We start from the raw sequence: 13,443 nt of genomic DNA on the forward strand, positions 1-13,443 counted from the left end.
CTTCTAGTTCTGATGTGACAGTCACTTGGCCAGGTGGGGCAGGAACCCAAAGATTGTGACATTAAGATATAAGAGGGGCCCGGAGAGATAGCACAGCGGCGTTTGCCTTGCAAGCAGCCGATCCAGGACCAAAGGTGGTTGGTTCTAATCCCGGTGTCCCATATGGTCCCCCGTGCCTGCCAGGAGCTATTTCTGAGCAGCAGCCAGGAGTAACCCCTGAGCAACACCGGGTGTGGCTCAAAAACCAAAAAAATAAAAAAAAAAAAAAAAAAAAAAGATATAAGAGGAGGAAGTGCTTCCCTGGAGGTCACCCTCAGGCTTTTGTCTGAATTGAGCTTTCCCAGACCACTGTCTGCTTTGATTCTGACAGCTCATACTAATCCCCTTCAATTTATCTATTTGTTATTTGTTTCTTTCTTCTACTAAAAGAACAGTGCTGGCATGTCCAAATAATATCTAAAATGTAATTCTTCTCTGCTAGTCCCTTTCTCTTCATAGCTATTTGGATTAAGGGGGAAAATGAGCTGAGCTTTGGCAGGAAGCAGGAGGTCCCTGACAGCTCATTAAATGCCTCAATCCCTGCCAAAAAAAAGGAACAATAGAAGAGCAGACAGATACAAAAGGCAGGCAAGAAAAATATCTTAGCAAATATAGAAGAACAAAATTATTGGGATCAAATAATTGTGTTATTTATTCTGTAAGCCAGACACCAGGCTACAAACTACTTCAAAGTTCTCTATTTTTAGAGATCTCTAAAGTCTCTTAATACCAAGTGGACTTAGGGTAGCAAGAGGAGGGAAATCTTGAAAATAAAGCTTCTGAGCTCCTGACAAGTAGAAAAATAAGTTCCAAGAAAAGGTTTCTGGTAAATCTGTTAAGAAACAGATATTTCTTTTTTTGGGGGGTGGGGGGGAGGGCACACCTAGCAGTGTTCAGGGATTATTCCTGGCTCTGTGCTCAGATACCCACACTGGAAGGCTTGGGGGCCCATAAGTTATGTCGGGGACTGAACCCAGGTCAGCTGCATGCAAGGCAAATGCCCTCCCCACTGTTCTATTGACTTAGCCCCAGATTTTTTTTTAAATGCTTGTCCTCCCTCCGAGGGCCAGGTCATTGAGCTGGGGCCATTAAGTCAACAAGATCACCTACTCACAACAACAAAGAATCCCTCAAACTCACAATCTGATTTGTGAGTGCTGGGCTGGCCTCAGATCTCAGACCCAGATATCCTGCCAGGTAGCATGAACTGACCAAGGAGCCCAGCAGAGGAGAGGGTGTGAAGGGATCTCTTTTGGGCAAAGGGCCAGTTGTGGACCCCTACTCCCCACAAAGTGGACAGCACCCTGGATAGCTTGAAGGGTCTCCCCATGAAGAGGAACCAGCAAATAGGTAAGCTTTGGATTGCAGAGGAGATGCTGACGCTTGGCAGAAAGCAGGGACCTCATGGCACCTTCTGACCATAAAGGGGGGCCTGCAGGGTCTTCAAAAGTATGAATGAGCCATAAAGAGGCAAAGTAGGGGATCAGCTGCAGGCCAGGCAAACACCCTCCCCACTGGCCTGTCTGCTCACTAGCATCCTGGACTCAAGGGCAGGGCCCAGCATTTTTCTGGAATAATGGAGAAATACTCTTCTTGAGGCATGGAGAAGAAACAGAGACAGACAACAGTTTAGTCCAGAGTTGGGCCTCACAGGTGACAGATACAGTGCTAGATGCTTTTAGTCCTTATCTGATTCTACAGAGCCCATCCATGAGGAAACTGAGACTGGACAGGATAATAGAACTACCCAAGTGCATAATTGGCAATAGGATTCAGCCCAAACCTGCCAGCCACAAAGTCTGTTATACCTCATGGTATCTCCAGCATCCTCCTTATCCTGTGACTAGGTAAAGAAAATACTCACATCTAAATTAATAAAAAATGCTCTTTCCTGGAGGCCCTTGTTATGAAGAGTTGGTGCTACGCTACTTGCAAGTTTCATGTCCTTGAAAATATAAAAGGCAGCATTCCTCACTATGTTCAACCTTCAGATGGGTGCTAGAACAAGAGGGTCCAGACACTGTACAATCTTGATCTACCCAGAAGCCACACATGTCAGGTTCAACCTTTATTTCCCTTTTGGGCCAGTGGAAAAACCAAGAACTTCTCTGGCTTTTCATGGCTCCTCCCTAGGTAAATTTAAGTCTTGAGTTAGCTCTTAGTTTTACATGTATAGCCCATTCTTCCTCTTACCTCCTTGAACTCTTTCACAGTCTTAAAGTACAGCCTCTGCTTTTCTAACAATTCCAAGTACTGATCATTCAGCTGGTCTCTTCTCATTTTGTTCTCTTGCTTTTTCTTTTCCATCTGTTGAAACATTTAGAAAAGGCATGTTCTGACCAAAGGCTGTTGACAATATTCCTAGCAGACATCAGGAGGAAGCTGGCTGGGTGACAGGGATAAGGGTGGTGTAAGATCTCCTGGATGGCATTCCAGAATTCTCCCCAACTTTCCCTGTGGGGAAACCCTAAGACTAAGGTTTGGGCAGAGGAAGAGCTTAGCCTCAGGCAGTCCTGAGATTCTTTCCTCAATCTTTATTCCTGCTGGACTCTCTGAGGATCCTTTCTTGTCTTGCAGGGGAGCACTTTGTTCTGTCCACAAGTCCTCACCAGTCTGCTGGGGACCCATACCTGCCCATGAAGTTCTCAGTGTACAAATCAGGGTCCAAATTTCTGTGGCAGGGACCCCCACAATATAAGTATGGCTGGTGATCTGTGAAACTGGTCCCAGCGCAATCTGGGGTCAACTGTACCATTTCATACTCATAACTCAATGCTGTGGTGAGCAGCAAGTAAAGGCTAATGCCAGGCCCGTATTCCCATGTATATATGGTGTATACATACATACCACTCCTATGGATATACCCTAGGAAAACAAAAACCAACACAAAAATGCCCCCTGCATGCCTAAGTTCATTGTAGCTCATTTACAATAGCCAGAATCTAGAGACAACCGAGATGCCCCAAAACTGATGAGTGGCTAAAGAAACTGTGGTACACAATGAAATACTATGCAGTTATCAGGAAAAATGGAGTCATAAAATTTTCCTGTACATGAATGGACATGGAAACTATTACTTGAGTGAAATGAGTTAGATGAAAAAAGATATACAGAATAGTCTCACTCAACTGTGGGATCTAAGAAAAATAAAAGATAGAATGGTAATAATACCCAGAGACAATAGAGATGAGGTTTGAATGGTCTAGCCCAGGGGTGTCTCAAACTCAATTGACCTGGGGGCCACAGGAGGCAAAGTCAGGGTGAGGCAGGGCCGCATAAAGGATTTCGCTTACCGAACTGCTCGGGGTATGCGAATGTTTAATGCGATTTTTTTCTTACTAATGCAATTTTTATTGCAATTATTCGGTAATCGAATAATTGCGAATACTCTGATATTTGAAGGCAGGCCGCAGCCCACAAAATGTTGTATGGAGGGCCACAAACAGCCCGCGGGCTGCGAGTTTGAGACCTGGTCTAGCCCATGACATGAAGCTTACCACAAAGACTGGTGAGAGCATTTAGAGAAATAACTACACTAACAACTATCATGACAATAGCAGTGAGTGAGAGAAACAAAATCCTGTCTTAAAGAAAGGCAAGGGATGAAGGAGGAGGGACATTGGTGGTGGGAAGATTGCTCTGGTTAAAGGAGGTGTACTTTTTATGACTAAAACCCATTGCAAACATGTTTGTAATCATGGTGCTTAAATAAATATCTTAATAATTAAAGAAAAAAGAAAGAAAACCACAAGCCAAGGACCACATTTTTTTCTACAGACCAAGATAAAAAAAACTGGATGGATGCTCAGGAAGGTTCTCTAAGAAGTGAGATTTCTGGAAGAGCTGGAGGAGCTCTTTAAAAGCTAATATAGTACATGTCTTATCAGAAAGTGAGATGGTAATAATGTGGTTATGAGCTGGTGCCCAAGATCATGCTGACAGAAATCAATAGCAATGCTTGACCCTGGTTCACTGTCTGTTGAAGTCTACTCCTGAGTTACACTGTGGAATAAATTTGAGTTAGCAAACAAGAGTTGAAGCTAAACTAGCTATCTTCTACTTAGGAGTGGTCTCCCCTTACTCCAAATCATGGGCCTCTATTGATCACACAGATGAAAACTAGTCTATTCCAGTTTTACTCAGAAAAAATTCCACCCCAAATGAGGGTTTACTTTCTAGTCCAACCCTGACTTTGCACCTGGCTTCTGAGACCACTAGTGAACCAATTCTGGGACTCTGTCCTCTCTTTCCAGTCTACTCAGACATCTGCTGCCTCCTCCCATTAAGGCTGCAATTTACAAACTTGTCTCATATCTAGGACTTTCAAAAAGTGAGTAGGTCCCTCTGTAGACATCCTGTCCTCAGAGTCCTAGTTCAGCAGCCAGGTCTGCTCCCTCTCAGCAGACTTCCTGATGCTACCCCAGTGACCCTCTCTCCCTGGTTCATGCTTCCTGCCATGAATCCCATTGCTTTCCTTTTAGGTACCCACTTCCCAAAGCTGACACACATTTTTTCTACTAGGCTCGGAGAAACTTCACAGATAGGCCCTTATTCTTATTTAGTAGAGCAGGAGATATGTCCTGGGCCTTTCCAGGAAATTTGGCTATAACTGATTATGTCCTAGTAATGGAAAATGCCTGTTGATTGAAACATAGCTACTACAGGAGATAGTGGGGGTAACCTTGAAAGGTTTGAGGCCAGAAAGACCTGGGTTCAAATATCAGCTCTGCCACTCACTATCGGTAAGTTATTTTGATCTCTTTTGAGCAATATGAATCCTCAGTTACACAATGAGGAGAGTATCTTCTAGATTACAGATTATTTTTGTTTTATGAAACATAAATGCTAATAGTAACACTCAATGAGCAGATGTCTATCTTTTGACATTGAATAATTTTAGAATCCAGGATGTGAGAAGGAATGACTGCTCACCTTGAACAAGAAACTGACTTTGTTAGGGCTAAGCTTTATTTTTACATTATGCTCAGGATTCAGGACATACCATCCTACTGCTTGTCACTCACTACTTCATACTCTAGATCAGGGGTTCCAGACATTTTTGCTAGGCCCACTCATTACACCAGAGATTCAGGACCTGCCTCTCCTCTGGCTAGTTAATATACCTGATACGTGTGACTCTCTGGTGACTAAGGAGCCTTACATGGAACATGAAGTGCTGCTCTACTTGCAACTACTGTTGGCCTATTTGGGGTGCACTGCACACCTCCAGTTCTGGGGATAAATGCCCTGGGAGGACATACTTGTCTCCCACATGTAGTTTGAGCAATACCTTGTAGAATGTCACTCTCCTAAAAAAAAAAAACCCAAGATTTTGTCCTCTGGACAAAATAATTTAGGTCTTCTAAGACCCATTATTCTTATTCTCTAGAATAATGGGGCAAGCAAATGTGTACCCATGGGCAGCAAATGTGCATGAGGAAAGGAAAAAATAATTTAGGGCTTTTTGATGAAAAGGGTAACAAAGGCAAAAATATAATAGAAACTTGCCAAGACTTTATACTTTAAGAGTGCCACCAGCTATGTGAAATTTCAATCTCTGCTCTTAATATATCCACTGAACGTTGAGGTGCTTACTCATTGTCCTTAATTCTCAATCAATTTAAACTATAATTCCCGTGTTGGGAATTAGGGTAGGGAGCCATAATGTACTGGATAAATGGCCAGTCTGTGAGGTCAGGCAGAGCTACCCAGAACACTACTACTTAGAGAGACCTCACATGTGTGGCACCTCATGTGTGTTGTTTCACTTTCCCCACTGGCCAGAGATTGAAGGTGCCAATCTGATTGGCTTTATTGTAGTAAATTGTTACAGTACCCATCATGACATAGGTATGTGGCATGGTTTTCCGTAGATGACCATATTCCATGCCAATGAGCTGTACTCTGCAAAGAAGACAGGCTATTTCATTCAGGGTTTTGGGAGTCTACGGAATGAGTTTTCTTACTTAGCAAGAAGCTACTTAGTGTCCACCATGTATCAGGTGCTGTGTGAGCCATGGGTGACAAAGACATGAGAAAGTCATCAAGGGGCTCGGAGCGGTGGTGCAAGCAATAAGGCATCTGCCTTAAGTGGGCTAGCCTAGGATGGACCATGATTTCATCTCCCAGTGTCCCATATGGTCCCCCCAAACCAGGAGCAATTTCTGAGTGCATAGCCAGGAGTAACCCCTGAGCATCACCGGGTGTGGCCAAAAAAAAAAGAAAGAGTCATCAAGGATTCTCAGCAACTATCTGATATTCTCAGCCCAAAGGGTGGATAAAAGAGAATATAGGGCTGGGTCCATTTCCTACCCAGGAGTGATTATCTAATACATACATGTTGTTCTTTTATTTTATTGTTTTTGGGCTACACCAGCAATGTTCAGGTGTTATTCCTGGCACTGTGCTCAGGAATCACTTCTGGTGGGCTATAGGGGACCACATGGGCTTCTGAGGATACAATCTGGGTTGCAAGCAAGCACCCTACTCACTGTGCTATCACTCCAACCTTCTTTACCTTCTTTACCAGGAAGGAGATCAGCTGAGGAGAGGTGGGTGGGGTGGATGTGGCAGTGATGAAAGGGGTCAGAGGGCAACACTCTGAAATTTAAACTATTTTAGGTTTGAGCCAGATGCTCCACTTGCCTGATAGCCCAGATCTTTAGAAGAGATTCCACTGGCTCCCTACAAAGTCTCTACCTCCCTGGGCACCCAGCCATTCACTGAGGAAAGCACTGTCCCTGTTAATCTCACTGTTGTGATTGAATAGTCTGTCACTCGTGATACATTTTTTTCTCTCTATTTCTTTGACATCACTTTATTAAAGTTTATAATGGAGAGATGAATGTTTTTCTCCAGGGGAGGGATATGTAGAGCTTCTAGTCTCAATTTATCTTTTGTGAGACGAAATTGCAGGCAGTTTGACTGTCTTTAGAAAGTGAGTTTTTATGGTGACAGGCCTATCTTAAAGGACATTATTGATGTGCTTATAGTCTGGCACCACTCACTGTACCGTTGAGCCAAAGATTTTGAGAAGAGATACCCTCAGTTCTCAGAAAGTTTTAGTTCTAAACCTGAGCTGTTACAGTGTGATACATTTTATAAACAAGACTGAAAGCAAGAAGTATCTGCCATGATTGGTTAGTATTTCTCTGGTTACAGCAATAAGAAACTATCTTCTCTGGCTCATGAAGCCAGTGTGTTTATATTATTACTGACACACATCCAGCGGTAAAAGCCACCAGGGGAGGAGAAATCCTCCTTGCCCCTGAGGAAGAACAATGCTCAGTAAAGCTATCTTTAAATTCGTACTCCTGCTTCCAGTCTCTCTTTACCCTTCTGACTTCTGAGGACCAAAACCTTTTGGAAGAGCAGAATTCAGTCCAGCAACTACTTGTAGTGTGTTTGCTGGAGATTTTTGAAGACAAAAAGTTTGGTTTTTTGGGGGGAAGATGTTCTTTTAAAAATGGGCAGAATGCCAGGAACAAAAAAATCCAGTGAAGAAGCAGTTCTAGGAAATAAGTGTGAAGTGAAAGCTGGTTTCCTTGCCTATGAAGAGGGATAACACCACTCATCCATGGGACCTTTTAGGAACCTTATCATGGTGCCTAGCAAACAGCAAGTGATCAACTCATAGAGCAGCCTCTGAACCTCCAGTGTAGACAGTTGTGGAGCTGCCTAGCCCTGCTCTGAAGGATGTTTTTACCATGAAGATATAGAAAGATGTGTGTCTTTCAGACTGAGAGTAAGTTCTGGGACCCCTAGAAGCCTGCTCTTGCCATGGTCATTACCATTACCCATCTAAAACCCACTCATGTGACAGGATTCAAAAACAAGCCATCTGACCTTCATTCTGCTTTGTTTGATTCCTTCTACAATCTGTTCCATCTGACGTAAAAACTGGTCCCGGGCAGCAGGGGATGCCATGGCCCTGGGGAAAAAAAAAACCAGCACAGGTGAGAACAGCACATGGGACTTTGAGAAGGAAAAGCATAAAGGAACTATCCCTGAGAGATGAGAAGTCCTCTGTAAAGCACAAATTCTAAATTTCCAGGAAGGCGGGAAAAGGAGCTTGGTCTTACAGTATTTTTCTCCTATTTTTTAAAAATTTCTTAATATATATTTTCATAGAGTAAAAGGAGATGTTACTAATACTAACAAAAGTATTTCTCTTTCTTTTGGGTGCTGTGGATAGAACCCAGGACCTCCTACATTTAAGGCATACACTCTATTACCGAGGTACCTCTTTGGCCCCATTATTTTCTCCTTTTAATGATGGATGTACTGCTTAGAAAATGAATTCTGGGAGCTGAAGTAGGTGCATAAGTGGGTAGGGCACGTACTTGCTCGCAGGGAGGTGACCCAAGTTTAATCCCTAAAACCCCATATGATCTCCTGAACATGGCCAGGAGTAATTCCTGAGTACAGAGCCAGGAGTAACCCCTGAGCATTTCTGGGTGTGGCTCCAAAACACAAAAAAAATTCTACTTAGTCTTTAATCATCTGAGGATCTTAGGCTATAGAGGTAGGTCAAGAAGCAAGGCTCCTGCTTTGCAAGCAGCTATCTCTGGTACAGGATATGGTTCCTCTGAGCACCACTAGGGAGCACTCCTGAGCACCACCTGAAGTGGTCCAAAGGACCCACCCACTCCATAACACTCACTCCTCCAGCAAATGTGAGGATTTAAAGACGCTGCTAAAGACAGGTAGGTATTCTCAGATTTTCCGAAAATCAAGGCTGAGAAATTTGGTCTCATTACTAGAAGTAGCAGTTAAATGAGTGGTTTCCCTATTGTTCTAACATGTCATTTTCTCCTCTTTCTCTGCAGAGGGGGTGGACACTAGATAGACCCCCGAACACTTTAGTCAGGACTGAGAAGTCTTCCACAAACAGGCTAAGAGAAAGAAGACCTCATCTCTTCAAAAATCAGACCAGATGCTTTCAATTATTGCAAGGATAAGATGAAAGCATCACTTTTAGAAATGTCATGGGGTCATATGTCACTAATTGAAGTTGAATTTCAACAGGGAGCTGTGGGCTTTTTGTTTAATTTTCATTAGAAATGGAGTTTAAAATCTAGAGCTTGTAAACCATTAAGATCTCAATCACTGGACACCTGCCAGGGGACAGCTGAGATCTGTGCTAAAAGATGGTCTGCTCTACAGCAAGCAAGTCAGAGTCTCTCCAAATAACTGGGAGACCATAAGCAAGTTTGGAACCTGGCATGACTAGGGCACAGATCAACCTTGCCATTCTATTTTTGGAGAAAAGAATTCGTATCTAAATTAGGCCATTTAGTGGGTGCACTTAGGCTAACAACAAACTTTACCATGAGATTTTGAAATCTTTAAAAAATTATTTAGGAGAGCAGAGAGGTAGTATAGCCATAGGTCATTTGCCTTGTACATGCCACATTTATTAGGAATCGCTTATGGTCCCCCAAGTGATCCTTAGGCATAAAGCCAGAAGTAAGCCCTGAGAACTACTGGGTATGGCCCAGCATCTTACCTCATGCCCAATTAGATTATTTTATTATCTAAAGTTTAAAGTATTTCTATTTGTTCAACAACAAGTGATTAACCTAATTTTAGCAAGACAAAAGTAAAATATAAAGATAATTTTAATATTAAGACATTGTCAATGATTTGCATATTATTTTTTCAAAAAGATGCTTTAAAATTCACTTGAATTTCACTGTAGTTTTGCAAAAACTCAGGAAGCATGTACAGCAAGATGCACCTATATTCAGCAGTAGGGGTAAAAGTATGAATCATACACAGACCACCACCAGGTCACTGTCTTGATCACACAGAAGAAAGTACTGACAGTACTTACTGAGAAAAATTCTCATGAATTGAGTTCAGCAGGCTTATCTGGGAGGAAGAGGGAGAAAAAAACCATAAGCCATGTTTGAAAAGTATCTCAGCTACCTTATATAATAATTGCTTATCTCTGGAGACTGTTCCTGAAAGGTGCACACATACTGTTAGTCCTATAGTTTTCAACAGAGAATCTCTCCTTCACTTCTGGTAAACACATGTGCCTGGGAAGTTGGAAGTTTCTGAGAGTAAGTCCAAGCAGAGGACATAAAAGAAGTGAACACTGCAGCTCTTAAGACTACCAGCTCAAGGGGAACAGCAAGAATATTGTACCCATCTGACTCCTTCCTTTAAAATTTTTTTTTGCCTAAGTGGTCAGCTGCAAGGTCTCCTCAGTTTCTAGTTCTGTTGACATCTCAGAGTTGTTTATACTGGGTAAAGTCTAATCTCTTCCTTGTTTCTTTAGACTCCACATAGGAGTGAGATCATGCAATATTTGTCTTTTATTGTAACTTCACTTAGCAGCATATCATCCAACTGAAGCCAACTGTGGTACATGGCAAGGTTTCTTCTCTCATGTTCCATTGTGCACTTCACATACCATACACAAATGAGATTCTCGTCCATATGGCTCCTTGGGGTAAGTGAAAACCAAAATACTTACGTTATAAATGACTTTGGAATAAAATGCACAATGTAATTATAATTAACTTTCTACCTGTGCTAACAGCATAATATTAAGAGCCCTCCTCCCAGCCCAAAGAATTCTAAGGAAGACCAGAACTTTTAATGTTGCCGAGAAATGAGAATTGATGACACTGATGGCTTTCTCAGAGGGGATGGCTTGTCCCTAAGTTAGAGTGGGCAAGTGTTTTTCCTCATCAAGTAGACCCCCAGGCCAGGGAGTATAGCAGAGCGATGTCCCAGGTCAGGCCCAAATCACCAAATACACTTAAATCAGTTAGCAAATGCCTCTTCTGTATCCATGACAACATAGCCTCTGGATATAAAAAAACTAAACAAATAAAACTCAATTCTCCCTCAAGGCCTGTCCTCTGGGAGGAAATAGATTTATCTAGTTTGACAAGAGGCAATAAAGGTGACAATTAAAAATCTAAATTTAGGTAGATGATATATGTAATACTAATCTTGATTATGAGATTATACTTATTAGAGTACTGTTGCAAAGTGAGAAAACAAAATTAATCCTATTAACACTAAAGTGAGGAAGCAGGCAGGAACTCATTTATTAAAATCTATCATGTGCAAAGAAGTATAGTTAGTCTCTATCATAATCCTATGAAACAAATGTTAAGTCCATTTCACCTATATAAGGAAGAAAGGGTTACACTAAAATCTTTCTTATTCCATAGGTCTCTGCAAACCACTGTTCATGCCATCTCAATTATTACTCAATGTGGGGAGACCTAGATCATAAATGGACTTGATCTGAGTGTCAGTATAATAAAGTTTGTACCCATATTCACCTCAGTTTTGAACTTCCCATTTCTTGCCTATGCTTTGTCCGAACATAGGGCTCAGGTCTATGTCAGCCACTGGTGACCATGAAAACTGCCAGCTACATTTCATTTTAGCTAGTTCCTTCTTTCCTTTGAAAGGCAAACTTAAGTTTCACCACCTCTAGCACTTACTTCTCCAATGTGCCTCTATGTGAATGAGGCACTATAAAACAGCTGCCTGTTGACTGCCTGTTGTTAACCAAGGCATGTAAGCATCTAAGAGTCTGCCAATTTCTGACCTCCATCTCAGGACTGGGCAGATGTGCTTATTATTTAAAATGAATGCATGAGTGGAGGAGAGAAACACAAATATGAAAGGGTGGGGACCAGGGGTAAAGTGGTCTTAGGTACATTGGCAGTGTTCAAAAGGGTCAGAACTAAATATCCAAGCCAAGGGCAACAAGGGAATCAAGAGACCCAAACTTTAACAATCTAAATTTTAAATAAGTTTGTTATACTGGCAGGCTGGAGGGCAGGGGTTGGTGGTATGGGATGCACTAAAGCAGTGCTTCTCAATTATTTTCTGTCAGGTCCCCCTAGGAAGAAGAAAACATTTTTCGTTCCCCCCGCTGAGTGACTGTAAATAGTATCTTTATTAAAAAAAACTTTAACCTGCAAAACAAAAATATATAAAACAATTTGAGCTGATTTTTTAATCAAAGGTGATGTCTGGATGAATAGCTACAATGAACACGTTTCGCAATGCATAGCTTTTCGAAGCGGGGTTTGAAGCAGGACACAGCAACTCTCAGCTTCAGAGACATAGAGAGACAAACACAGGGCTTATCTTGTTATGACAGTGTTTGCTGAGGTCAAACACTGGTGGGAAGGAGGTTGACACTGATGATGGGATTGGACCTGACTCATTGTATGTTTGAAACCCAATTATTAAGGACTTTGTAAATCACAATGGTTTCAATAAAATAAAATTGAATTAAAAAAAAAAGTGAATGCAACACAGATGCCAATTTCACTTGAAATTCTGTGGTCAATAGTGCTGGTAGCTGATCCTCTGATTAATTGTTTTGGGGAGTTGGGGTTTGGGCCACACTTGGTGCATAAGGCTTACTCCTTGCTCTGAGCTCAGGGGTCACTCCTGCCTGTGTACCTGGTCACGTTATGGTACTGGGAATCAAACCTGGGCCGCTATGGTCAAGACAAGTGCCTTAACCTCTCTAGAGACTATATTTCAGGCTCCCTAATTAAAGTATTTTTGGTTTGGTTTTGTTTAAAATTTAAATTATGATAAAAACTCTTACCTCTTTTTCCAAATATACTTTTTTGTCATCCAGGGTATTATATAAAGTGAAGAACTGCTTGGTTTCTTTGTGTACTGCTGAAACTGTAAATGCAAAGAAACGAGCACACAAATAAGAAAATGCATAAAAGGTCTAAGCACCTTCTCCCCCCATGAATGCACCCTCAGGACTGGCATCTGCACTTGGTGGTGTATGCAGGAGCCCCACTCACACCAGGTCTTGGCAGAGCTGCTGCAGATGGCACACAACCAATCAGGGTAGGTGGGAGATCTCCTCCTTGCCCCTCACCTGAAGAACTCCCAAGAATCTTGCCTGTGTCTCTGCCCAGCAGGAGATACCCCACCTCCCCTGGTTGGTTGGGTGCCATCTGCAGCAGCTCTGCCAAGACCTTGAAAGACTTTGTCTAAGAGAACAGAGTCCTGGGAATAAGAATAGAAGGGGAGCCAGACCCAAGAGGTCAAAGTGCCTGGTATGGGCACCAAGGAAATAGCTTAAAAGGCTAGAGTTCAAGCTTTGAATGTGGGAGGAATGGGTTCGATCTCCAACACCACATGGTACCCTGAGAACGATGTAATGATCCCTAAGCACTGATACTGGAGAAGCCCTAAGCACTGCCAATTAAGATATATGCTTTTCTTAAAATCCCCTCCTAAAGATATATGCTCCCCTTAAAAATCCTCTCCCTCAGAGTACATTCAGAGGTAGTGTGTGGGTGAGGAGACCAGAATTAGGGCTTAGAGCTGAAATAGGGATACCAGGAGGACAGGATTCTGGACCTATATCAAGGAGACCCCTAACTCGTAGGC

The 13,443-nt window shown here is 42.3% G+C and overlaps 1 protein-coding gene across 1 annotated transcript in view; it reads right to left on the bottom strand.

The window, feature by feature from the left end:
* Window positions 1–13,443, bottom strand: part of CCDC93 (coiled-coil domain containing 93) — a 106,996-nt gene that overhangs the window by 2,731 nt on the left and 90,822 nt on the right. The window contains exons 19-22 of the mRNA XM_049773143.1: window positions 12,638–12,720; window positions 9,875–9,912; window positions 7,885–7,969; window positions 2,233–2,346 (exon numbers count right to left, since the gene is read on the bottom strand). Coding sequence (XP_049629100.1) covers window positions 2,233–2,346; window positions 7,885–7,969; window positions 9,875–9,912; window positions 12,638–12,720 — 320 coding nt within the window. The remainder of the gene's footprint in view (window positions 1–2,232; window positions 2,347–7,884; window positions 7,970–9,874; window positions 9,913–12,637; window positions 12,721–13,443) is intronic.

Source organism: Suncus etruscus, chromosome 5 (assembly GCF_024139225.1).
Source record: "Suncus etruscus isolate mSunEtr1 chromosome 5, mSunEtr1.pri.cur, whole genome shotgun sequence".
Taxonomy (NCBI): Eukaryota; Metazoa; Chordata; class Mammalia; order Eulipotyphla; family Soricidae; genus Suncus; species Suncus etruscus.